Source organism: Babylonia areolata, chromosome 3 (assembly GCF_041734735.1).
Source record: "Babylonia areolata isolate BAREFJ2019XMU chromosome 3, ASM4173473v1, whole genome shotgun sequence".
Lineage (NCBI taxonomy): Eukaryota > Metazoa > Mollusca > Gastropoda > Neogastropoda > Buccinidae > Babylonia > Babylonia areolata.
This window is the reverse complement of record NC_134878.1, coordinates 23392538-23419634: the sequence shown is the minus strand read 5'-3', so window position 1 is coordinate 23419634 and position 27097 is coordinate 23392538. Positions and strand designations below refer to the sequence as shown.

Sequence of the window (27097 nt, the reverse complement as noted above, 5' to 3'; positions counted from 1 at the left end):
AAAACCCCCAGCTCAATTCCCACCAACAAGAGACCACCTGTGAACAACCCTAAAAATACAACAAACAATCAAACAACAAAAAACAAAACAACATTACTTCAAGCAATATAAATTACTTGACTTCTTTCATGTAGCAATTCACTGTGATCATTATCACAACACAAGAAGTCATTCAATTAAATAGCATCCTCTGGCCAAAACAACCCTGTTAACAGATTCAGTCCATTAGCATTCACTCAACAACAGCTACAACAATCAGAGCTGCTGGGTGATAAGAACTTTTGTTCACAAAGACAGCAACTTTTCATTTCTATTGTGTAAATTAACTTTCTTCTGACAAGGTTTTCCTACAGTGAAACCTAAACAGCTTTAGTTAGGTACTCTGCATTCACACCATACTCAGGGAATTTTTGCCTTTTTCCTGACTTAAAGTTATACATCAAAGTTTCCCAGGATAAAGTCCCTTTTTGAATAGGATTTTACAGTACATTAAAGACTCTAGGTTTATCCATGACATCAACAAAACCATTCTAACCACACTATCTTTAAAGCATTAACAGTCATCCTTTGAAGTTTGAGATTTATCAGTTTCATCAACTGAAACATTCAACTCCACATTTCTCTTTAAGCTAGAACTTAATGTTTGCACACCAAGTGCACTGTAAATGCCACTTTGAGAAATCACTGAAGGTGATGGCATGATTCATACCGTAATCACCATAACCCCAGTTTAAGGTTAGCAGGTATGACAAGTATATACGTGATATATAGATATAAGATAAGCACACACCAGAAGATAACTTTTTTTTTTTAGCACAAAACCTTTAATTTCAAAGGATTTAAATGATAATGTGGATTTGAAAAAACAAAACAAAAAACAAAAAAAACACACCCTGTATCAGACAAAATGCTTAGTTAAAGCTTTTAAATGATTGAGTGACTTAAAAATCCTCCTCATATACCTAACAAACTTCAATTTTCATGGTGGCTCCATAAAAACATTAATAATAATAATAATAATATAAAAAAGACAAGTAAATATCATCTCATTTATTTCTGTGCAAGCTAACATATATCTCCTTTACTATACAAATGTACAGGCACAGACACACCTTAACTTCCATGCAGATGCCAAAAGACACAATTAATAATTCCATTAGCCCATTGCAATCCTTGAACTTTGAAAGGTTCCCTATACACTATCTAAACTCTTTACTTCCTCCAATCTCTCTCTTTTAAAGCCTGCATCATACAGGAAGGGTTGTTTATCTGCACCTGTTTCTGAAAGAACTTGTTACTGATGATGCAGATGAAGAAACAGACCTTGTGCGTGTGTGTGTGTGCGTGCGCGTACATGCATGGCTTTGTGTTGTGTGAGTGTGCAAGCATGTGTCTTGTGTTCGTTATAACCACTTTGAAAATATAACCGGCAATGTCCCATATAAAGTATAAACTATCAGCAATCCAGAGGCATCTTTTAGACATGCAAGGATGGGCATCCAACAGAATCCTTCACTACATTTGTCTTCTCTAAGGACTTAAGGTCAGAACTGCTGGATATGTGAAAGCCAAAGGTGTCAGATTGTATTATAATAAATCTAAACCTCTCATCAAGAATGCATCCAGTTGTCTGTTCTTCTTCAATTAAACTGCAAGTAAAGACACTCTGATAAGTTCTAATTACCTTTCACAGAAACTACAAAATGAATGACAGGAAGACCACAAGACTGAAATACTGCTTACTATTATGTGCTACTATCAGAATCTGATTTACCTGCATACATTACAGTGTTCATGAATGCTTTCAGAACTGACTCATTTCATCCACACCCTTTCCTCAATTATAAAATTCTTTGTATTATTCTGCTGCTGTAAATGCACCAAGTGCAACACATTCTGACAGACTCAAGATGATAATGAAACATGCCTCAAAATACTGAAACATGCTTACAGCCCCAGTGGGCAACTGAAACTGATGGTGACCATGATCTGCAAGCTTCAAAACAAATCACTACACCTTCTTCCAAAGGGCAAATGACATCCTGAAACCACAAATTTACATACATATTTAGACACTCCCTATGAAATAATTCCATCAGAAACACCACACGCAAAACGAAGAATCACGTTTTGCACACAGCATGCGGAATTCGTGGCAATCATTGCAGCACATGGCACTGTGCATGCACACACTGAGGGAAATTATGTAAAGACAGTAAGACTGATGACCAAACCGCAGTAAACAGTCATGCTTTTTCATTTTCTTATCCCATAAAATGAAGGCTGCAAAAATGTTGTACATAAAGTGCTGTCAAAATTCAAAAGGGGGAAAAAGGGTGAAGCTGCCAATGCTGATAAACAAAACTGGATGGGGGGATGCTTCAGCAGTGCTCTTGAAATTCAGGAAGGAAATAAAAATGGTGGTTACAAATGAAATCAAATTCAAAACCAATGCAGTAGACAGAATACACCTAAGATTTGACTCAACCAAGATCCATGATTTTTTTCTCTTCCTCTCCCAAGTTCCAGTAATCATCATTTTAATTTCCATGTGCTTAAATAAATAAATAAATAAATAAATAAATAAAGGCTAATGCTGCATCTGACATGAAAAAATACATGGCCCAAAAGTTTCTAAAACCAGTAAACTGACCAAATAAATGTTGTATCTAATAACACTGCAAAACTTCTAATAAACAGAACAATGCAAAAAACACTGTTGTCGCACACACTTCTAACACTAAATTCGACAGACATTATTAGTTTCCCCTCACCGCATGCAAAAAGGCCTGCATGCATGGAAGCACCACAGATTATTAGGATGAAAACACTGGACAGAGGACAGAAGACATGCTCAGTGTGCTGAAGAGGGGGAAGGAGGTAGAGAGGCAGGACGTACTCTGCCTGTTACCTGCTGAAGAGGCCGCACTGCCAGCCTGGGTTTGGGGGGAACAGGAGGAGGGGGACCCCTCTTCTTCCCCCCCACCCCACCCAGAGGCTTGGGGCGTGACAGCCCTGCCCCTGAGGTGTCGGGTCTGGGCAACTGTGACTTAGCATCCGCTGTGGTAGGAGGAGTAGGAGGCATGGCCACAGAGGTGGTCTGAGCAAGACACATAGCACGCAGCACATGCAGGTCAGAGACACCTCTCACAGAAAACACACTGCATGTAGCACATGCAGGTCAGAGGTCAGAGACACTGCTCACATCAACACAACACACATTGCCCACCAGCACACTCAATCACAGGAGGCAAGTCAAACACACCACTGAAGCCCAAACACACATCACACTGACACAATGCACAGACAGAGAGAGAGAGCATTGAATACAACACACATAATGAAAGGATAAAGCATGACGAATACACATCCAGTCGAGGAAACAAACACTTCAAACTCCAAACACAACAGCAGGGTGCAGAAAAGACAACAATCATTCAACAATTTGCACAAAAATTCCAAGCACACAAACAACAGAATCTGGAAGAGCCAAGAAGAGTAAGACTCAACAATTTCAGAGGAGAAAGAGGTGGAGGGGACACAAACATACACCCAGAGAATTGAAACAATAACACTTAAAACTGGTACTAGCAGTGGAAAAGTAGGAAGGAGGGGTAACGACAAACAAATAAAGTGTCAACAAAGACGGGAATGCTCCAAGTTCACAAAAAGTTTGAAAGCAGTATCAGGGAAAGACAAAAACCAGAATCAAACTGAACACAGAAGTTCAGAAATGTCAGAAAGGGTAACATCGTTTTAAACATGTACAAGACAGAAATAAGGCCAGATCAGACAGAGGAACAGTTAGTCTCTGAGAAGCATGTTACTGCACTCTGCAATACATATCTGGCAAGCTTGGGTGTTAAAAAAATTACAAGAAAGAATGACAGGATAACCTTCTCAGAAAGACAAATTTGTAAAAATCATTATCTTATACATTAAACAATTCCACTGTACACATTCATGTCAAATTACTTCAATCATAAATCTATGACAATTACTAATCTAACACAGACAACTGAGAATAAAGTGATCTACGATGATTTTGACTTGTTCTACTTGACTTCTATTGTAGATTATGTTTAGAAACTAAAAATAAAATCATCCGTAAAATTATTAATCCATTAGAGTTCTCAACTGATAAAATAGTTAACATATCATTAAAAAGTAAACATCAGATCCCTTTCACAAAACAGCATATGCTTTAGATCATTTGACACTGAGATCCCGATTAGACAGGGATATATCTGTGCAGAAAGTAAATTGAGAAGTAGAAAAGAACAGAAAGAAATCAAACCATGAGAATCCAATGTGATAGCCAGTTATTCTTACTGTACTAAAGTGCCCCAGTGCTTCCAACCCACTGATGACATTAGTACTATGATGGAGCTTTTCTTTCACTGATGACATTGGAACATGTTGGAGCTTTTCTTTTACTGATGACATTAGCACATGTTGGAGCTTTTCTTTCAGCTAATATGCCAAGTGTATGCAGTCAGTTCACTTTTCCAATGATGAAACATCCAAGGATGAAACATAGATCACTTTTTTCTGCCGTGCCTGTGAAGCAGAATGCTCTTTGAATGTATTAATTTTTCTCTCCCCTTTACCTTAAAAAATCTGATTCTTTTACAAAATTTTGTAATCATGGATTTATATTATACTGATTAACAAGTTCAGTGCCAATAAGACATCAGCTGATGTCCTACAAAAAAATGTTGCCTCTCTTCCGATTTCTCCTTCATTGCGTTCAATGAACACAAACAGAATCTGAACAGTTAGTTTAATGTGTCTGGATTATAACATAAATATACTTATTAAGTGAGCCTGTCAGGTGGAGGACCCCTCAGTAAGCATAGATCAGGTGGAGAAATTGGATAACAGCCAATCATACACGATTTTCATGAAACCTAGGGTTGACAGACAGTGGATGGGAATCTCGTGATTTTATTTTCTACAGGTAAAATCTATAAGCATGCTATTTCCAGTTGTACTTTTTTCTTCTTTTTTTTATTTTATATATTTATATATACTTTTCGAATCTCATTCAACTGAGGTAGCATTAGACTTTTTTGGAGCACAAAAATTATTAACATCACTTTGAAATGCCTGAATAGTTATCTACAATAAAAAAAACATATGGGGGAAAAACCTCAGATTCAGAATACATTTATTTTCTGTTACAAAAATGTTTACTTTGTTTCTGTAGCTTGTACAGTTTTTGTACTAGAATGTTTTCAAATCTATTTCTCCTGATTCCTCAGCACTTACAAAAATTATATAAAATTCCCTGGCACTGAACAGGTTAAAGGATATTTCATTTTTATTCTGTCTTTCATTTTATTCTATTTAAAAGATGTTTCATTTCATTCTATCTTTTTAAATATAGCTCCTTGACTTAGGCTGAATGAGAGGTTTCTAAGGCACAGCTGACAGCTGGTGAGACTGCATAGCATCATCTTTGGCAAACTTGCCCAGAAATTTCTCATTTTGTCTTCCCTTATCATTAGCATTTTTATTTTATTTTTATTTTATTTTATAGTATTGATGATTTTAAATACAGGGAAGATGACACCACAAAGAAATAACTAAGCGAATACGTTTATGAAGACAAGGGCACGAAAGTCTTTTTGTATATGCTGTAACTTTGTTGTTGTTTTTTCATTATTTTCAAAACATAATTTCTTTGAAATCATGCTTGACAAAATTGGGTCAGTCTGAAATCTGAAATCATGCTTGACAAAATTGGGTCAGTCTGAAATCTAATATATCTTACCCTATTTAATGATAGCAGCTAACATGTTTCAGGTTTCACTACTTAATCCCAAAACATTTGCTGAAAATGCAAATATCTAACACAAGTGCAAGAATATTTAAAATAAAGGAACTTTAGAGAAGATATATCTGTTTTAAAAAAAAAAGATGAATATATAGGAGAAAACCTCTGAGAAAAAATAATTAAAAAATAAATCTTACAATGAGACATATCCCACACCACCAAATCACCACGAATAGAAAACCAATAATTTACCAAACACAAGCCCAACACCTCACCCACAAATTGAAAGGAACCAAAATCCAAACCCCAGCTCCACACAGACAGACAGACATACACTGTGGGAATGGGACAGTGGAAAGGTTGATGTTCAATTCAAACTTCTGACTGTTTACTTCCCTTTTAAACTACAACTGATTTTGTCAAAACAAACTGACCTGAGATGCATTCAAACACAAGTACTGTATTTTAACATTGATGGTTTTCAGGTATAGCTGTGTACAGTACTGTTTAATTTTTTCCCCTCACATCAACTGGTGAGTGAAATCTTTTCTAGAACTTTGATAACACAAATAAGCATGCAAACACACATCCCTCATGTTGAGCAGAGACAGCTAAACTGACCACTAAAAGCATCTGCAAAGCTAACTTTAAGATAGCGGCTCATCAACTGAAAACATTCATCACCTACTAAAAACTCAAGATTGTTACCTGCTTCAGAATGCTCAGACACATGCACAAGCATGTAAGCACACAGACACTGCACACACACACACAGTCTTCAGGACACTGTTTTAGGACTGAACTTCAGCTGCACACATTGACAAAACAGGACGACTTGCACTCTTTCTAGCATGTTAATGCCAACTGCCTGTCTACTCTTCCACTCAGACAAACACGGCCTGTACCTGTTCAAATTCCAGCTCTGCAGTGACCGTCTTCTCCAACTCTAGGTGGGCAGCCTCCTCTTCTACACTCAGAACTGAGTCACTCTGAGATTCTGCGCGAGGCGGAACTGGAGGTGCATCTCCCAGAGAATCCATCTCCCCACCAACAAGCATGGCTTCTTCGTACGATGGAAGATCAGTTTTCAGCTGGACTTCTGTCTGAAGGCTGGCACTAAAATCTTCCTGCACAGCATTCTCACAGCTCACATTGTGGGAGTGCACCTCCCGGAGTGGTGGTGGGGGGATAGGTGGCGCCGTCATGTTATCAGCAGTTGTGGATGTTGCTTCTATGGCACTTTCATAGGGCGGGGGAGGTTCTTCAGGCTCTGATTTCTGTTTGCGGGGGCTGGCATAACGAGGTGTCTTCACCTCTTCGTCGCTTTCATAAAAACTGTCTTTTCTCTGCAGAGTGCTGCCTCGACTACTGCCTTTGTGATCTGTGTCACTGGAGGAGGAATCCCAGGAGGTGGAGGACAGGTTCACTGGGGCAACACTGGCCATTGTGCCATCGGGCACACAGTCTTCAGCAGCATAGTGGTTTGCAGCCTGAGTGGCCTGCAGGCTATTGGCAAGCTCGGACACAAGCGCACTAGAGATGGGAGTAGGGTCGGAGGGCAGTTGCGTCTGAGCACCAAACAGGGCAAACTGCAGAGGAAAGCCAACAAACCCATGGAAGCAATGCCAACTGAACAAAAATCCAAATAAAAACAAGTTAACCATTCTGAAATCAAATAACAAAAGCATCCAGAATGCAGCAACTCAATCAATGCAATAATGCCCCTCAAAACAAAATGGGCAGAAACAAAAAAAAAGCAAACGTAAAATAACAAATAAATTTTCAAAGAAAAAGGAAAAGAGTTCCGGATCATGCAAAGAGAAGATACAATGTTCAGATTGAAAAAAACAAAGAAAAACAACCCAACCTACTGAATATATCATTCCCTCTCAAATCTCTTAATTTTTCTATTTCATTTCTTGGAATTTTGTGGGGAAAAATCATTTACCAATACATGTTCTGCATTCATGAATGCTGATGTGCAGGCATAATGAATTAAAGCAGATTATTTTCTTTAATATTATCTACACAATATAATTAAATCAGATTAATTTCTCCAAAATTTTCTGGTTCATTGGCAGGCTTTGTTACTTCAAACTATACATGAAATGAACTGGTTGACTTTCTTTACCCATTATGACCAAGACAACACCACTAAGTATGTTACTTGTTAGAGTTCCTTTTCAAAAATAACAATTCAATGAACACCAGTAATTAATCAACAAAGCTTTTCCTCATTACACTTTGATAGGATCATTTTATAATTAGTTTGATTTGTGGAAAATTTTTAAAAAAAGAACAACAAACAAAATTCACAAGTAAAAAAGAAAACCCAAACGAACAAACAAAAACCCACACACTCTCATTCCTCAAACTTTCAAAAAAAGCACAAGAGACAAGGCTTGGTGAAACAAAACAAAAACAAAACAAAACAAAATAAACAACCCAAAAATTGAACCCAATGCAGGAAACCAAACTACAGCACACACACACACTGCACAATGCTCACTCTGTTTTCATCCCTGAAGGGAGTTTCGGAGAGAGGCAGCGGCTTGGCCACACCAATGCGCACAATGCCCTTGGTGGCCCCCTTAAGGGCCTGAGCCGCCTCGTCCAGGGACGCCTGCTCCAGGTTGATGGCGTTGACAAACATCAGGCGGTCCCCAGGCACAAGTCGACCATCTTGCTGGGCAACCCCTCCCGGCACCAGACTTCGTATCACAATCACCGTCTCGTTGGGGTTCATTGGATCCTGGGGCACACCAAGAGACTCAAGACTGGTTTATTGTCCTTACGCAGATACAGAAATTCATTGTTCGACATGTGTAAACATAAAAATAAAGAGTAAACGAGATAAAGCTGTGTGAAACCATACACAAGTTCTTTGATTGTGAATTAGGAAACAGGTAGTTTGAAATAAAAAAAATCTTCTGTGGTAAAAATCAAGAGAAAATGATTATGTATGACACCATGATAACACAGTAGTGTTGAAAATCTGAGCAAAAACATTATCACAACACCTCAAATCTTAGTGATCAAATGCTGATAACATGGTCAAAACATTCTCCACTAGCTCCTCCAACTTAATTACATTTTGTAAACAATCTGGACAGGATACAATCACAGAAACAAAGTTACTTTTTGGCCATTCTCCAGTACTGGTCACTACAGGGGCTCACACACTTCCATGAATAAGTTATACAGGAAAACATGTTCTGGTATGATGACTGATGTGGTGTGGTGCATATGTTGAAAAATATGCGCATGATAACAAATTGTAAAAAATCAGTTTGGGTAAAAATTTGCAAAATAAAATGCAAAGTGTCACACAAAAATGGCGACAGAAAACAGGAAACTGAACCGTGCGGCTGTTGTGCTACATTAAAACAATTGAATGTTTCAATAAAGTTAAATGTATGCATCTGAACAGATTCACAAAGGCCAAACCCCACCATAACATATTCAAAACACACTTACAATCATTAATTTTCTTGAACTCTACAGTGACTGAATCTTTCTTTTTTGACATCCCTGGTGTCACGAGCATTCAACATAGTTTTACTCAACCACAAAGCCCAAACAGGAGTTGGTATGGTTACAAGGTTATTGCTATCATACCTTACTTTACATTTTCAAGCAAATTTCTTTTAATGTCAATCAAAAAACGAATGACCATTTGCTTAAATTTCATGTGTACAGCAAACCTAACAGTGAACATTTTTCTTCCCAATACAATCAACAGACCACACCAAACAATCGAAATGCCTTGAAGATTCCTTCTTCAATATCCCCAAAAATAGATCTGAGACTGATTCAAACCAGATTTTCCTGTCCGTTTACCTCCCTTGAATCTTTCTGACGATAAAGGGTTGATCAGTGATGATAAGGTTGGAGTGGGTTCACTAAAGATCGAATCCAGAAAATCTTATGACTTTGGAGGCTCATCGAATGTTGAGCTGAATTTTATTTTATCAATTTACATATCTTCTTTCATATAAATTAGTTTTATGGATAGATTTCAGCTGTTTTGATAAGATAAAATTTCACTGTTTGAAAATGCACAGAAATTTGTCTCATTAGTTCTGTTTTCAGTTATGGTCATACTTATGTGACTCCATTTTAAATGATAAATTACATCAAACATTTTGAATATGTGGAAAAACAGCCTGAAAAGAGAAGAAAAAATATTTGAACACATGCACCTTGTTTAGTGTTAGATTTATCATTCCTTTTCAAAAACGTGTCATCACAAGTGTAATCCCTTTAGATTTACTGCCCTAGAACTCAGAGGATATCAGTTAGGATATCAGTTAGTCTTGTGTGCAAATAATTACCGGTTTTTTTTTTATTTCATGAGATGCAGGACATAGTATCATTTCAACAGTGATCTGTTTAAATGTTGGGAAAAAAAGTTTACTGGAATTGAAAGGTGTGTTGCATCTTTTTCCCCATGTATGCTAAAACATGTGCATAAAAACAACGCAATGATATTTGTTCTTATTTCTCAAGTGTACTAGAAGCCTTCCAAGGAAATTTGATTGCTACTGTCAGGTTTTTGTGCCCAGGAAAGCACTTCGAGTCACAGTGTCAGAAGGATTTCTGATATACACATCCCTGCATTATCTATACACAACACAGACATAAGTAGCTTTTGTTGTTGTCTTCCAGTTGTGTCTGAAAGTATAAAGGATTTAGATTATCAAACAAATATTTTAAACTATATCTAACCAGTTTTAATTTTTACATCCAATTCCCGCTTTGTATGAACAGCACTGAAGAATGATCCATATATGACACCAAGTGTATGCATAGTGAAGAATGATAACCCATTGAAGCACTATATCTTACCTCTCTCTCTCTCTCTATTTTTATACAATGATGGAGCATTTGTATAGCCCATTCATCTCATCTCAAAATACAGTCTCTCAATTTTATCTCCAATATATAGAAGGCCTGACCAGCAGTAAGGGTTTATGCATAGGTCAGACATCTGGTCCTTTTTTTTCTTAACAGCAAATGTGGTGGTGTGAAAATGATCAACCAGCACACTTTGGCACTACCCTGAAACTGAAACTATCTTCAACACAAGTGATGAAAAACACAAACCTTGTAGTCGAGAATGCTGAATCCTAACCCTCGGTCTCCCTTCTCCAGCTCAATGACCACAGGCTCACTACTCCACATGGCAAGGCCTGTCAGCGGCTCCAGTGACCTGGACTTGGATTTGTTCAGAGCGGCTGCCGCAGGGACGCTGTCTGTGGTGGACAGCGCCTGTTCTGACTTGGCCTTGATCAGCCTCTCTGACCCTGTGGAAGACATCTGCATGCGTTCCACAAACGTTGCTGACGGAAGACATGGAGCTGCGTTCATGGAGGCAGGCTGAGAGATGAAGGCCTCTGTCTGAGGGGGGGACTTTTTGCGGGCGCACACCAGGCGGACGTGTTGCGGTGAGTACTTGAGGATCTCCACCACACTCACATGGTTCAGGCCCAGGAGACGCTTGCCGTTCACCTGGTGTACATAGACCAGTTTGATTGTTTTGATGTGAGTGTGTGTGTGTGTATGTGTGTTTGTGTGTGTGTAGATGCATTTACGTTTATGAGCATGTGCGTAGATGTGTATGTGTATTTGTGTGTGTGTAGATGCATTTATATGTGTGTGCATATGTGTGCATGTACGTGCATGTGTGCGTGCGAGCGTGAGCGTGTGTGTGTGTGTGTTTCCAAGCTAACGGGAATAAACAGGAATACAGAACATCTGATGGAAATGGTTTTGATATATACAACTACAATGGATCCCCCCCCTCCAAAATTTACTAACATATATTAGAGTGTCAATTTATATGAATACATATTCCTCCTTTCTTGTGCATGGGAACATTCAGATTTTTCTTCTTTTTGATACTGTTTCAACTCACCATTATACCCAGAACTCGCCCAATGTCGACTTGCAGTGTAACACCCCCACCCGCCTGGTACCGTTGTCTAAACACGTGCTTACTATGGACGCAGCCACTGTTGTTTACACAAACGAGACTTGCGAGATTCACAGCCTCGTTTTCAGCACTTCCTGCCATGCATTTTGCACTTTTCAGAGTCCGATTTGCTTGAATTTTGACAAAGTTGTGAATTTTTAAGGTTGCAAGACGAGTTTGATGATTGCCGAGAGCTTTAGTGTAATCTGAACGCCGATTCTGAAGATGACTTTGAACTGTTTTAATGATTTTTGCATGAGAATCTTGTAAAAATTGATTGAACTGAGTGACCTAGATATCGACTGACCAAGTTTTGCCAACAATGAGAGTGAAGTTGGTCACTTGAATGTGAATTGATCGCCGGACCTCTGAAATCATGAATCAAACGCTGGACCTCCGAAGACTAGTCTTGATTTCACTGGTATTTATTGGCGTTCTGCACGATTTTCCTGAATGTGCTAGGTCAATGGAATATACTACTGATTTGGTAAAGTTTTGCCAAAGTTCTGAAGTTTCAAAGTTGCAAGATGAGTTCAATGACTGTTGATCGTAGTAGCGTAATCCGAACGACTATTCTGAAGGTGATTTCTGTGTGAGAATTTTGTAAAAGTCGATCGTACTGAGTGACCTAGACATCCACTGACTGAGTTTTACCCATATTGAGAGTGTAGTTGGTACTTGTGTGTGATTTGATACCGGACTTCCGAAATCGTGAATCAATCACCGGACCTCCGAAATCATGAATCAATCGCCGGACCTCCAAAATCATAAATCGATCGCCAGACCGTCAGAATTGATACTGTCAGTCGTTGATTGCACTGATACTTATTGACATTCTGTACAATCTTCCTGATTTTGCTAGTTAAATGGATTATATTTTTCTTTTCATTATAGAGAAAATATATGCGAGGTAGGTTTGTTGTTTGTTTTTGTTTGTTTGATGCTTTTTTTCTCCTGACCATCATAGGAAAACACACCATCCCTCAAAATGAAAAGAACATAAAAATCAGCATGTTCATTGTTGGAATTCAAGTTGAGTAAGAAAAAGAATAAAAAGAAGATGTGTTAGAAGTCACTACAGACCAGATAAACTTATTTCAAAGAAAATCATACTGTAATCAAAAGAATTTTTTTCAAAGTTGATCATCAAATTTGATACATTTATTTATTTTTTTGTGGAAATACAAAGCAACATGAGCCTGGAAACAAAAAATTCTTCTGCAACTTTATTATGTGTAGAATGCAGGAAAAATAAACATGTGCAACAAAAGAAGGTAATTATATTTTTAATCAATGTTTATAATTACCCACTATCAAAAATCGCAAGAGTTATTCGCCTTGGCATGGGATTTCAGCGGTGATTAGTGCTGAACTCTTATGATAATTATGTCTACCATGTCACTGACCAAATATGACTTTAAAAAAAACAACATTTTGCAAAGCTTCTGGAACACTACAAATGACAAGCTTTCTATTCTAAAAAGATAGCAGGAAAGTTCCTTTCTTGTTTACCTGAAAGACTTCATTACGATTTGATCTTTACTTCCTTTTCACAAAACAATTTTCACTGGGTTTATCTGCCAAATTCTAAAGTCAGAACTGATCCACCACACTAAGTTTAACGCTGAATAAAGACTAGATTGTGTTTGTAACAGCAATGACAGGAAGCAAACTGCCAACAGAGTCCACAATGATCTAATGATGAATTAAAACAATAATCTAATGATGAATTATCAAAACACAAACTGTAGCATAGATAGGAGCACTTTAACTTTACAGCAACACACAGCAGCAAAGCAGCAGTTGTGCTATGAACACAGGCTTAGTGAACTCAGATATGGAAGAACCAGCTGGACATGTAGGCATAAAAACCAATAAATAATCAAGTCAACACAAATCTTCAACATAAAGCCAATTCTATTATGTGTCAAATCTCAAATTTCTACACACTTCCCTTAACGCTGATTCTCATAAATGAAGTGCACGATCTCAGCTCCTACTCTATCATAATTTGTGACCTTTTATCTCTCTCTCTCTCCCTCATGCATTCACAGGAACAAGCAAATGCACACACACACACACACAATTTTTCATTCATTCATTCATTCACCATTGCACTTGTGCCTTATAAACCTTAAACAATAAAATCTATTCTATTCTATTCACACACACAATGTCCACGAACCTCCAGCAGTTCATCATTGGTCTTGAGGCGACCGTTGAGTCCCACAGGGCCATCAGGACGGATGGAGCCGATGTAGTGATGGGGCCGCACCTCCTGCCCATTCTCCACGTCTACTGTGCCCTCCAGGGAAATGCCTAGCCCCCCACCTTCCTTGAACTTGGACAGCTGAGCCACCTGGCAAACACAAACACACAGTTACATGGTCACACAAGAGTGTATCTATTTTGTGTATGCATCTGTTACATTGTTACAGGATGCTTATGAGTTTGTGTAGGGGGTGGGGTGGATAGAATATGTGCATGAGCATGTGTATGTAAGTGTATGAGACAAATATGTAACTGAATATTTCATAATAATAATCATTACAGTATATAATTCTTTTTAGAATTAATTTCTCTTGTTACAGATGGCTTGATGTACAAATGCAGTTGTCATATGTTCACTATACCTTCAGAAATTCCAATTTTGATTGTTGTTTTTTCTCACTTAATTGCATGCATGCATACAAGCATATCCATTCTGATTTATGCACACTGAAGACAGGACAACTATGCTAACAAAATGTTTGCTCATCTCCTATCTTTCAAACTAAATGCTAATAGAATCTCTGGCAAGAAATTTTTCTATTAAAAAAAAAAGAAAAAAAAAAGTATTTATCTAAAATAAAAGCCAAGAAAAGAATCACAAAAAGGGATGAAGTGCAGTAACATACCACAACTTCACAGTCAGGACCCACAATCCTCTCCCAGATAGTTTTAATGGCTGCCTCCACATCTGGGCGAAGTTCTTCACCTGGTGGCACACACACACATACATCAACACATAGTAAGCCTTAGGTTTTTGTGGGGTTTTTGTTCTTCCAATCATTCTGTCTTGTTGCCACTGGTTTTCTTACATGTGATAAGTGCATATTGCAAAGAGGACTTCCCTTATTATCTCATCTAAAAGACAAGCATCCAGATATGGATGCAAAGCCAAGGGGGACAAAAACTCATGGTCCTAATAGGACTTGAACCCATGACCCTCCATTCCCAGGCCACTATTCTGCTTTATACATCATGAACCATACACAATGGCACTTTTTCACCTAAGCTGAGGACAAGAGTGGTGAGAAAGGAATGATCAACAACAGCCTGCTGAATGCACTTTCCTCTCTTCTGTTTCTGGGGATGGACAGAACGATGAATGACTAGGTCTGAACTGATCTGGAGGAGTGTATTTGTATTTGCATTTCTTTTTATCACAACAGATTTCTCTGTGTGAAATTCAGGCTGCTCTCCCCAGGGAGACTGCGATGCTACACCACAGCGCCATCCATTTTTTTGGTATTTTTTCCTGCATGCAGTTGTATTTGTTTTTCCTACCGAAGAGGATTTTTCTACAGAATTTTGCCAGGAACAACCCTTTTGTTGCCCTGAGTTCTTTTACGTGTGCTAAGTGCATGCTGCACACGGGACCTCAGTTTATCATCTCATCTGAATGACTAGTGTCCAGACCACCACTCAAGGTCTAGTGGAGAGGGAGAAAATATCAGCGGTTGAGCCATGATTCGAACCAGCGCGCTCAGATTCTCTTGCTTCCTAGGAGGACGCGTTATCTCTAGGCCATCACTCCACTGTGTGGTCAGTCTTGATGTTCCACTCTTCTGGCCAAAAGTTTAGTTTGTCTGAGCTCTTTGACTGATGTGTGTGCAGAGGGCAAAACTATCTGAAAGTTTTTCATGGGGTTTTTGTCCTGGAAAGATATGCCAGAGGAGGAGAGAAAAGCCACCTTTCTCTGGAGAATTTGGAGTTCCTTCACAGAGCTTTCCTAAAATGGATGATGCTCATCAATACAAACAATTCCTTACACTTGTACAGGGTGGACAAAGGATAATTCCTACAAATGTCTTTGTTCAAGGGAAACTTTCACTGCAAAATCTCAGTGCTTCTTTGATTTACAGGATCATGGAACCAAGATATTTGAAAAGTACCTGTCCCACAACTGTTGAGTGTGCCCTCCTCATTGGGTAAGGGGTACAGTTAAGCCTGTGTCTTAATAGTGAATGATCAAAATCCATCACAATCATGAAGACAATTCTATGATGACGCAACCTCACAGCTGAATGCAATAAAGTATGTATATCATACATGATTTTCCTGTTAGGTGATAGCAGTTTTTTTGTCTGTGAAGGGTTTTCGTTTTATTTTTTGCTCCTCAAATGGATATGAGCGATGTCAACAACAAACCCTGTCTAATCCACACCACCGCAGACATCTGATCGGACACACTTACTGTAGTCCTCCTCAGCAGCAGTCACATTGATGTCATCCACATCCACTTGCCGACTGTCCAGCTCATAGGTGGGATTGGACACAGCTGGTGTGTCTGTGGGAGGTATGGCAGAGCTGTTCTGGTTGGCCTGGGCTGCACACACCAGATGTTTACCAATTTACATTAATCTGAGATAGGACTACCACAGTTATTTGCTACTTTACACAAATGTGATATTGCACAGATAGTGCAACCCCAGTCAGGAAAAAACCCAGTTATTTAGTTATTTGCTACTTAACACATATGTGATATTGCACAGATAGTACTACCCCAGTTATTGATTAATTTACATGAATCTGATAATGCACAAATTAGGACTGCCACAATTATTAACTGCTTTACACAAATCTTATACTGCACAAACAACCACCTCAGTTATATACAACTTTCTATAATTCTATACTGCACAGATAGGACCTACCACTTATTGACTAGTTTACATAAATCTGACATTGCACAAACAGGACTTCTCTGATTATATACTACTTTACATCAATCTGATATTGCACAGCTAGTACTACCCCAGTTACTGACTAGTTTACATAAATCTGATATTGCACTGATAGGACTACCTCATTACTTTACATAAATCTAATATTGCACAGATATGACTACCCCAGTTATTTACTGCTTTACATAAATCTGATATTGACCAAGTAGGACTACCCTGATTATGTGCTGCTTTATATACATCTAATATTGGCCAAATATGACTTCCCCAGTTATTAGCCCCTTCACATTTCATAAATCTGATGCTTCACTCTGTTGTCCACAGCATGATAAATAGTTCAGTCTTTGCATTCACTGATCTACAGAATATATCAGCTGCATACTATTTATGTCAAAGTGATCTAAATGCACTTTGTTGTCCACAACATGACAGTTCAGCTTGAAGCTCAAACACCAAGCTGTTCACACAATGATTACATCAACTGTTCAACCTCATCAGCCTAATATCATCATTTTAGATGAACAGACTATACATAAATAAATGAAAACAATGATCAACCTGATACTAAAAGATCTACACTGGCTCAACATTATGTCATGGTCTGTTCCTTCACATCTGACTGTAACATCTTTTGAATATATACCATTTTAAAATGTGTGTGCATGCATGTGCATGTGTGTGCACATGTGTGCAAGCGTGTGTGTGTGTATTTGTGTACAATTACATAACAGTATGCTGATTCAGATAGTTTATAGTACAGCTTTTGGGCTCTTTTACTTCCTTTCTCTCAGATCAAAGCTCCCCTTTAAAGCAGCTAAGCACTGTTGAGAATGCGTATAATGAACAGCAGTCACACTGCCGATTAACCCAGTACATCATCAAGTCACAGTTGTGAGCTATCTCCCAGAGTAAGCCATGTCACACAGTCCACCCCACCACTGTCAACGTACCCAAGTACTGCTGCAGTTTTTCATACTTGGGTCCATGCCTGAACCTTGCCAGCCGGAGGTGGACCATCTGTCCAGTGTTACGCAACACCTCCACTGCCTGGTGATTGGTGTAGCCCTGCAGTGGCTGACCATCCACCTGTTGTCAATAAACCGTCAAATAGCTACTTAAAAAAATAAAACTATTAAAAAAAAATTGTTTAAAGCAAAAAAAAAAAAAAAAAAGCAAAAAAAAAAAGCACCCTACTCCAAGGAAGTGCAATACTATTGCAGAAAAAATTCCCATGTCACAGTTCTTCTAAATTCGAAATCATATAACTACTATAAACTGAGGTACAAGAACTTCTTTATACCTTAATAAAATGTCTGCTATCAATGTTTACCAAATTTTGATTAAACCGGTACAGAAGTTGCAATGGCAAGATTTAAGTTCAACAATAAACCAACATGCTAATTTCAAAGGGCCATGACTCTTTATGAGACTATTATTTCCCACCTTCATACACATCTTAGATGTACAGAGCTGCACATTCTAGTTGGACTCTCAACCAAGTTGTAATGACATGGTTTATTACACAAATATTCTTAAGAAGAAAAGGCCATAACTATACCAAAAACTGATACAAAATTTACTTCTACTGTGCCAATTTGCAAATATACACTGTACACATGAAATCTAATGAAGACAGCCAACAATGCCAACATTTTACAATGAAATAATCAAAACTACAACAACAACAACTGTAACATACCAACATTCTATATTTCTTTCATATCTGAAAGCTAGTCTTGTTCCTTGTCAAGTTTAAATAAAATCTATTAAATGGTACAGGTGGAACAGAAGTGACACGGTTCTGGTTCAATGGGATGTCATGTTTAAAGGGATGTAACTGTGGCATAACATTGATGGCAAGTTTTTTTTTTGTTTTGTTTTTCCAAATACACATCTGCATATGCCGGTCTCATCGTGTACTTGAATGAAATCTATCAAATGAAATGAAAAGCAGTTGGAGTAACAAAGCTGACATTGCCAAAATGTACAATTCATAGTTATCAAAATAATAAAAATCTGCCCAACATTAGATATTAATTACCTTGGTGCAAATCAGTGTATGTTGCTGTAAAATCATCAGCCAAATCCGATTCAAATTGTCATGAAATGACTTGGAGATCACGAACAGAACTTGTCATACATTGCGGATTTTAGGGTCCCAATGGATAACTGAGTGTGCAACATACTCCAATTGTAACATAAAATTGAGCAACATCATTTATCTATTATTTTCTTTTTATTTAAAAGTTATTTATTCATTTATTTTCCAAAAGGCCCTGCTAAATGTATTGGGTAACGCTTCTGGTCAGGCATCTGCTTAGCAGATGAGGTGTAGTGTTAAGTATTTCTCTGAACTCAGTGATGCTTCCTTGAGAAACTGAACTAACTGAACTGAGCATCATCCTGTTTACTGATACAAATTTGATATCATTTATCAATGTTCCCGACAATACTGCCAGTGTCTGTATCTCTTGGACCTGTCTGATAAAAGCAGTACAACAGGAAGCACTAGACTGTATCATGTTGTCAAACTCTTAGGCGTCTGCATATTTATGGGCCATGTGGCAGACAGGATGTAGAGGTGGTCTCCACAAAGAGGTGGGAGAATGTAGCTGGACACTCCCTCAGTCCGGCATCAAACAATACATGATAAGATAATGACAGTGTGTTTATAGTTAATAACCAATTGGATCTGATATTTTCCTAGAAATCTCCTGAGAAATAAATTCTTTCAATGTTGCACATCCACTTATCCATGAGTTGTTTGGCAAAGACATGTTGCAATGAATTAAACGGTTCTTCCTGGTCTTCCCTCACAAGAAAAGAATTGATCCAAAGTTGTTCACATCAATGATTTTCCAAAATGTACATCTATTCAATGAATCCTTTGTAAACGTGTAAAAACTGCCCCGTGTACTGTTGTTAGTAATATTGATTTACTTTTTTTTTTTTTTGTCACAACAATTTTCTCTGTATCAAATTCAGGCTTCTCTTACTGTAGAGAGTGTGTCACCACACTGCCAAGTCAACCTCCTTTTTTTTTTTATAACCATCTGTAAGTGTATTGGTTTTACAACTGAAGGTGAATACAATCAGCTATACAGATAAATTCATGGATAAAAATCAAACAAGACATGAAGCCAACTAAAAGTGTCCTGATGGCTGACCTCAATGATCTGGTCGTTGACCTGGATACGACCATCCGCAGCAGCTGCACTGCCAGGGCTGATGCTCTTTACATAGATACCAGAGATCTCATCTGTAACCACACCACGGAAAACCACATCACCATTTTTCACAAACACAAATCTCATTTGTTCCCATGTCACATGAAATGGTGTCACACACTTTGAATTATATTTTTCACACTGATAAAGAAAAAAAAACAGAATCAGACCATTTTGCAATGCAATCTTTAAGAGAAAACCAGTTCTAATGTGGTCTTAAAATGACCAGGATCTTTTTATATTTTTCTACATTATTAACTGGTTTGTATGTGTTAAGAGCTCATGCAATATACATGAGATTGCAGCATGCTATTAAGTCATTATTGCAATCATAAAGGAGACAGTAAAATCAAAATGCCAAGGTACAGTGTTAAATCTTGTAGTTCTTCATCCATCCATCCCCAACTCTCCTCTTTCTGTGCTCATTCCCTCCCCTACACCCTGGAAAACTGAAACATTTCTTTTTAAAATGGATGAAAATATATGCTGTCAGATTCACTGTGTGGCACAATGTCAAGCAAGAAACAAGGCCACAGATTTTTTTTTATCTGATTTTAAAATACACCCCAGAAAACGTAATTCTTTTAATGACACACCAAGACACAATACATATAACTACTGAAAGACTAAATTTCAAGCACAGGCTTATAACTTTTTTTCATAATAGCAACAAAGCAGCTGACAAATCAACAAAGTGTTTTAACGCTTTTCTGATACCTATGTACTTCACTGACAGATCATGCAGACTTCTGACAAAACTCTAATGCATATCCTGTGATGGCATCAATGCCATGAAACCCATTGAGAAACATGATAAAAAGCTGAGAACTTCACTCTGAAGGCAAGATCAGGGACCACTGACAGCTGAGACTTCGGGGTCAAAAAGCAAAGGCCATGGGGCAGCCCTGCCACATTTGGTGGTTCACTTCAAAATCCAGTCCATATCAATCCAGTCCATATCAACATACTTCACAGGATACATGCTGCAGTATGGCGCTAACAGTTTTCTCTTTTAAGCAGATCTCAAAGCAAGCTTTTTCCACTACATCACATCTTTTGGGGAAAAAAGGACAGGCTCCTGATCTGCACACACACATACAGGAAAAAAAAAGAAAAAAAAAACGAAGAGAAAAATACACTCTCATCAGACCTCCACAGCCTACCATACGATAATTCAGAAACTATTACTGATAATTAGTCAAACAGTTACAGAGACTAAGACAAACAGAACAGTGGCAGGTGAAGTGTTCACACCTGGCGTGTTGTCACCGCCCACATAGCCAGCGATGGTGATGCCTAGACCGTGGGTGTCCTTCATCAAGTCAACCTCAAACATCTCCACCTCTGGAACCTCCCCTGCCAGCTCATAGGGTTGCTGCAAAACACAGGTACACATCATCACTGATCCACTGATTGATGTGGATACTTACATACATAGCACCTATTCTCAGTCCCAGAAAATTTGGCAAGGACAACTCTTTTGCTGCCATGGGTTCTTTTACATGTGTCAAGTGCAAAGGACCTTGGTTTCTCATTTCATCCCAATGGCTAGCATCCAGACCATCACTCAAGGTCTAGTGGAGGGGAAGAAAATTCTGGCAATTCTTCACTCACATTCTCTCATTTCATAGGCAGATCCATTACCACCAGGACACCACTCCACACAGATTCATGCAGAATACACCACACATGCACGCTGCTTTCAACACCAGTCACTTTTTTTTAACCTTTCCATTTTGACAATTTCAACTGAAATATTATAACAAAGTTAAGAAGGGTATTGATTTCCAACTTAACACTTATCCCATCATTTTAACTGATTTATAAATTTTAACTGCCTCACTACAGTGACAGTTGTATACCCCCATCACTCCTTCTTTGTAACCCTACTTCACATTGTCCCAAGTGCTAATAACAGAGATATTAACGAAGAGCTAGGCAATTTATTTGTACAGTTCCAGATATCACCTTAAAATTATCAGATCAAAAGGTTGGCAATGTGTCTGTGAATTAAATGAATCTACTTTTAGAGTTATTAATCAAAATGAAACGTTGGTCAATACCTAATGGTGTTACATGTGTACAATTTTAGTCACATGTCAGTGAACAAAAGCAGAATCACACAGGACAGGCATTCATGGATGACTGGCATCTGCTCCACAGGACAGCTGGCCAAAACTAAGAGAACCAAGTATACTGACAGGGTATGCTTGAATCTGTTCCATGACAATGTGTACTCCCCGGGTGCACTTGCACCTGTTCCATAACACTGCGTACTCACCGGGTGCACTTGCACCTGTTCCATGACACTGCTGTGGTGCGGGTGAAGGTGCAGCTGCTGGCTGGGATCGTCCATGACGGCATGAGCAGCCACATTCCTAGACTCCTGCTCCATGAGGGCATTGATGTGGGCCACATGGTCGTCCAGCTGGCTGGTGGGGATGATGGGGGCATTGGGGATCTGACACACATCAACACCAGATATCACTTAGTGCATGTATAAGAACCCACACCAAAAAGAGGGTTGTCCCAGGTTAATTTCTGATGAAATTCCATTTTGATAAGAAAACAAGTACACCTGTAGGCAGAAAAAAAAAGAAAAGAAAAAAAAAAAACAAACCGAATGGCACTGCACTGTAATATAATAATAATAATAATAAAAGAACATTTGGTACGCCCAAACTAATGATACAAAAGCCCTGGGCGTTTACAGTAAAAAATGCAATGACACATGCATACTAAAAACACACAAGAATACCCGCATGCACAGATCATCCCGTCCCAACTCCATCCCACAAACCCACATCAACTCCACACAAAATGTAGACACACACACATGCGCGCGTCATATACATTTTGCAATATGAAACATGATAAACATAACACACATATGGAGGTTTAACATGACACAAAAACGCCCATCCCACACTATTATCTTTCAACTAATCCATATGGTGCATCCACAGCAGCCCTCGCATCTGTAGCAACACACTCCTTGGGGAGAGCTGTTTGAATTTCATGCCCAGCAATCTGTTGTGACAAAAGTCTAATACAATACAATGCCACTTCTGCTGGGCTTTTTTTGGGGTTGTTTTTATGGGTTTTTTTCTCTAGAGTAGTTGGGGAGGTGGGTAGAAGGGACTCAACTTCAAGAATCTTTCATAACAGATCTGTCTTGATTGTTTTATACAGCTGTTCAAATAATCACGGATGATTTCTTCAAATCAAATTCTGACTACTCTCACCTTGGAAAGAGTTTTGCTGTACCCCCCCCCCCCCCCACCCCCCTTTGTATTCTGTTTCCCCAGTTTTTTCCTTTCTGTGTATGACTTTCATCCCAGATCACACACACACACACACACACACACACACACACACACTAATAATAATACAACATACAATGTCTCTAATGCAGCAGGAATTAAGACATGACATGACATTGAAATATACAAAATGATAAAATGTCATACACATTTTGCAATATGAAACATGATAAACATAAAACACATATGGAGGTAAAACATGACACAAAAACGCCCACCCCGCACTACTATCTTTCAACTGTTCCATATGGCGCGTCCACAGCAGCCCTCATATCTGCTGGGCCCATGGACCCTGTAGCTCCCCCCACCAACCCATCCCTCATGTCCCCTGCCATCCATTCCTGTCTCACACATCACCTCCATACTTAGTCAATCACTCAATGCCACTGGCAATTCAGCAAAACATTGCAAAGCCAGACATTCCAGTACCCTTATGGCTGAAGTGAATGCCACAGGCTGAATTCATTTAAACAGGTGACAAAGGCCTTCTTTGGCCTTGGGACAACAAGTTTGACAGGGACTTTAGACAGATGAAAGAAAGCTAGAGCTTTCAAATGTATTCTAAAATTTTACAAGTATGCAGTACATGCACAAATACTTTTTTTCTTCTTTTTCTTTCTTTTTTTCCCTTTATTTATACCTGGAATGGAGGTGGTTCATAAATGGATCGTGCGACGATAAGACGAACATGGCTGCCAGACTGACGCAAAACTAGCGCCACCTGTTCAGAGCTCATCCCCCGGACATTGACATCCCCAATCTGCAGGATGTGATCCCCACTGCGCAGGTGGCCTTCCTGCAACACACACCAAGTCCAACTGTCAGTCACCTGTACATCAACACACTTTTCTACCCTCACAAAATAAGGGCCACAACATAGTAAGGTCTACACTGCGAATAAGAAAAAGCTGTGCTGTCAAAACATTACCATGTCACCTAAGTATTTCACACAAAGAGAAAAAAAAACATTCACCAAAATGAGGGGTGAACAGCTCCTTTACCAACACAAATAGAGAGTTTATCAAAGTGTATGTACTGAATGACTCATTTGATGGTTGTGTGAGATGGTGGTTTGATGATGCACCTCATTACCTCAGCTGGCAAAGCACATGTAAAGCTGTGAGTTCAAATCGGGGGTGTAATGATGCATCTTATTGCCTCATCTGGCAAGCACATGCAAAGCTGAGTCCTGATCTGGGGTGTATTAACAGTGCCATAAACTTCCACATGGAAGTCCCAGGCATTAACCACTCTCTGATCTGCTTGGCAGCTTAGTCTTTAAGGAAAACAGCACAGGTCTGCCAACAGAATTAAAGCTGAAGCTGAAGGCAAATCATTACCAGGAGTAGCAAGAAGACACTGGAGAACTGTAACAGGAGCCATAAACCACTTCAAATATAGATTTTTTTCCTGCTGTCGATGTTACATAATCCACAGAATCAGCCTCCTAGAGGAAATACTGAATTCCTAGTGTGACAGGGGAATAGTAGTTTACAAAGAACACTGATGTTCATGAGTAATCTTGGAGATAAATGTCTTCAAGTGTCACGAGGCGAGGTAAGTGGCAGAATGGTTAAGACACTTGTTTGCAAATAAAGAGTCCGTGAGGGTCTGGGTTTGAATCTCGCTCTTGCCCTTTCTGTGGAACTGTACAGAATGTGATGACAGGGACTGTACAGAGTGTGAAGACTGGGACTGTACAGAGAGTCATGACAGGGACTGTACAGAGTGTGAAGACCGGGACAGTACAGAGAGTGATGACAGGGACTGTACAGAGTGTGAAGACTGGGACTATACTGAGAGTCATGACAGGGACTGTACAGAGTGTGAAGACTGGGACTATACTGAGAGTGATGACAGGGACTGTACAGAGAGTGATGACAGGGACTGTACAGAGAGTGATGACAGGACTGTACAGAGTGTGAAGACTGGGACTGTACAGAGTGTGAAGACAGGGACTGTACAGAGTGTGAAGACAGGGACTGTACAGAGTGTAAAGACTGGGACTGTACAGAGAGTGATGACAGGGACTGTACAGAATGTGATGACAGGGACTATACAGAGTGTGATGACAGGGACTGTACAGAGAGTGATGACAGGACTGTACAGAGTGTGAAGACTGGGACTGTACAGAGTGTGAAGACTGGGACTGTACAGAGTGTGATGACAGGGACTGTACAGAGTGTGAAGACAGGGACTGTACAGAGTGTGATGACAGGGACTATACACAGTGTGATGACAGGGACTGTACAGAGTGTGAAGACAGGGACTGTACAGAGAGCGATGACAGGGACTGTACAGAGTGTGAAGACAGGGACAATACACAGTGTGATGACAGGGACTGTACAGAGTGTGAAGACAGGGACTGTACAGAGAGTGAAGACAGGGACTGTACAGAGTGTGAAGACAGGGACTATACACAGTGTGAAGACTGGGACTGGGACTATATATACAAGTGTGATGACTGGGACTAAACCGTGTGTGAAGACAGGGACTATACAGAGTGTGATGACAGGGACTGTACAGTGTATGATGACAGGGACCATACAGTGTGTGAAGAAAGGGACTATACAGAGTGTGAAGACAGGGACTGTACAGAAAGTGAAGACAGGGACTATACAGCGTGTAAAGACAGGGACTATGCAAAGTGTGAAGACAGGGACTGTACAGAGAGGATGACAGGGACCATACAGTGTATGGAGAATGGGACTGTACAGAGTGTGAAGACAGACTGTACAGAATGTAATGACAGGGACTGTACAGAGTGTGAAGACAGGGACTGTACAGAGAGTGATGACAGGGACTATACAGTGTGTGTAGACAGGGACTGTACAGAGTGTGAAGACTGGGACTATACAGAGTGTGTAGACAGGGACTGTACTGTGTGAAGACAGGGACTATACAGAATGTGAAGACATGGACTGTACAGAGTGTGATGATATGGACTGTACAGAGTGTGATGACAGGGACTATACAGAGTGTGAAGACAGGGACTATACAGAATGTGAAGACAGGGACTGTACAGAGTGTGATGATATGGACTGTACAGAGTGTTATGACAGGGACTGTACAGAGTGTGATGATATGGACTGTACAGAGTGTGATGACAGGGACTATACAGAGTGTGAAGACAGGGACTATACAGAATGTGAAGACAGGGACTGTACAGAGTGTGATGATATGGACTGTACAGAGTGTTATGACAGGGACTGTACAGAGTGTGAAGACAGGGACTGTACAGAGTGTGAAGACTGGGACTGTACAGAGAGTGATGACAGGGACTATACAGTATGTGTAGACAGGGACTGTACTGTGTGAAGACAGGGACTATACAGAGTGTGAAGACACGGACAAGTGTGATGACTGGGACTAAACTGAGTGAGAAGACAGGGACTATACAGACTGTAAAGACAGGGACCATACAGAGTGTGAAGACAGGGACTGTACAGAGTAAGACAGGGACTATACAGAGTGTGAAGACAGGGACAATACAATGTGTGAAGACAGGGACAGTACAGAGTGTGATGACAGTGTGTGAAGACTGGGACCATACAGAGTGTGAAGACATGGACTGTACACAGTGTGATGACAGCGTGTGAAGACTGGGACCATACAGAGTGTGAAGACAGGGACAGTACAGATTGTGAAGACAGGGACTGTACAGAGTGTGAAGACAGGGATTATACTGTGTGAAGATAGGGACTGTAAAGAGTGTGAAGACAGGGACTATACAGAGTGTGAAGACATGGACTATACAGAGTGTGAAGATATGGACTGTACAGACTGTGAAAACAGGGACTGCACAGAGTGAAGTACAGAGTGTGAAGACAGGGACTCTAAAGAGT

General features: G+C 39.5%; 1 protein-coding gene across 11 annotated transcripts in view; it reads right to left on the bottom strand.

The window, feature by feature from the left end:
* The window catches only part of LOC143279854 (multiple PDZ domain protein-like), a 190890-nt gene that overhangs the window by 90488 nt on the left and 73305 nt on the right, over positions 1-27097 (bottom strand). For 4 of the 11 annotated variants that reach the window (XM_076584099.1, XM_076584101.1, XM_076584102.1 and 1 more), the window contains exons 8-19: positions 23893-24048; positions 22211-22390; positions 21184-21304; positions 19870-19961; positions 17653-17788; positions 16213-16344; positions 14651-14730; positions 13939-14112; positions 10886-11290; positions 8289-8531; positions 6685-7368; positions 2900-3100 (exon numbers count right to left, since the gene is read on the bottom strand). In XM_076584099.1, the coding sequence (XP_076440214.1) occupies positions 2900-3100; positions 6685-7368; positions 8289-8531; positions 10886-11290; positions 13939-14112; positions 14651-14730; positions 16213-16344; positions 17653-17788; positions 19870-19961; positions 21184-21304; positions 22211-22390; positions 23893-24048 (2604 nt within the window). The remainder of the gene's footprint in view (positions 1-2899; positions 3101-6684; positions 7369-8288; positions 8532-10885; positions 11291-13938; positions 14113-14650; positions 14731-16212; positions 16345-17652; positions 17789-19869; positions 19962-21183; positions 21305-22210; positions 22391-23892; positions 24049-27097) is intronic. The other 7 variants (XM_076584100.1, XM_076584103.1, XM_076584104.1 and 4 more) reach the window with 4 other exon arrangements.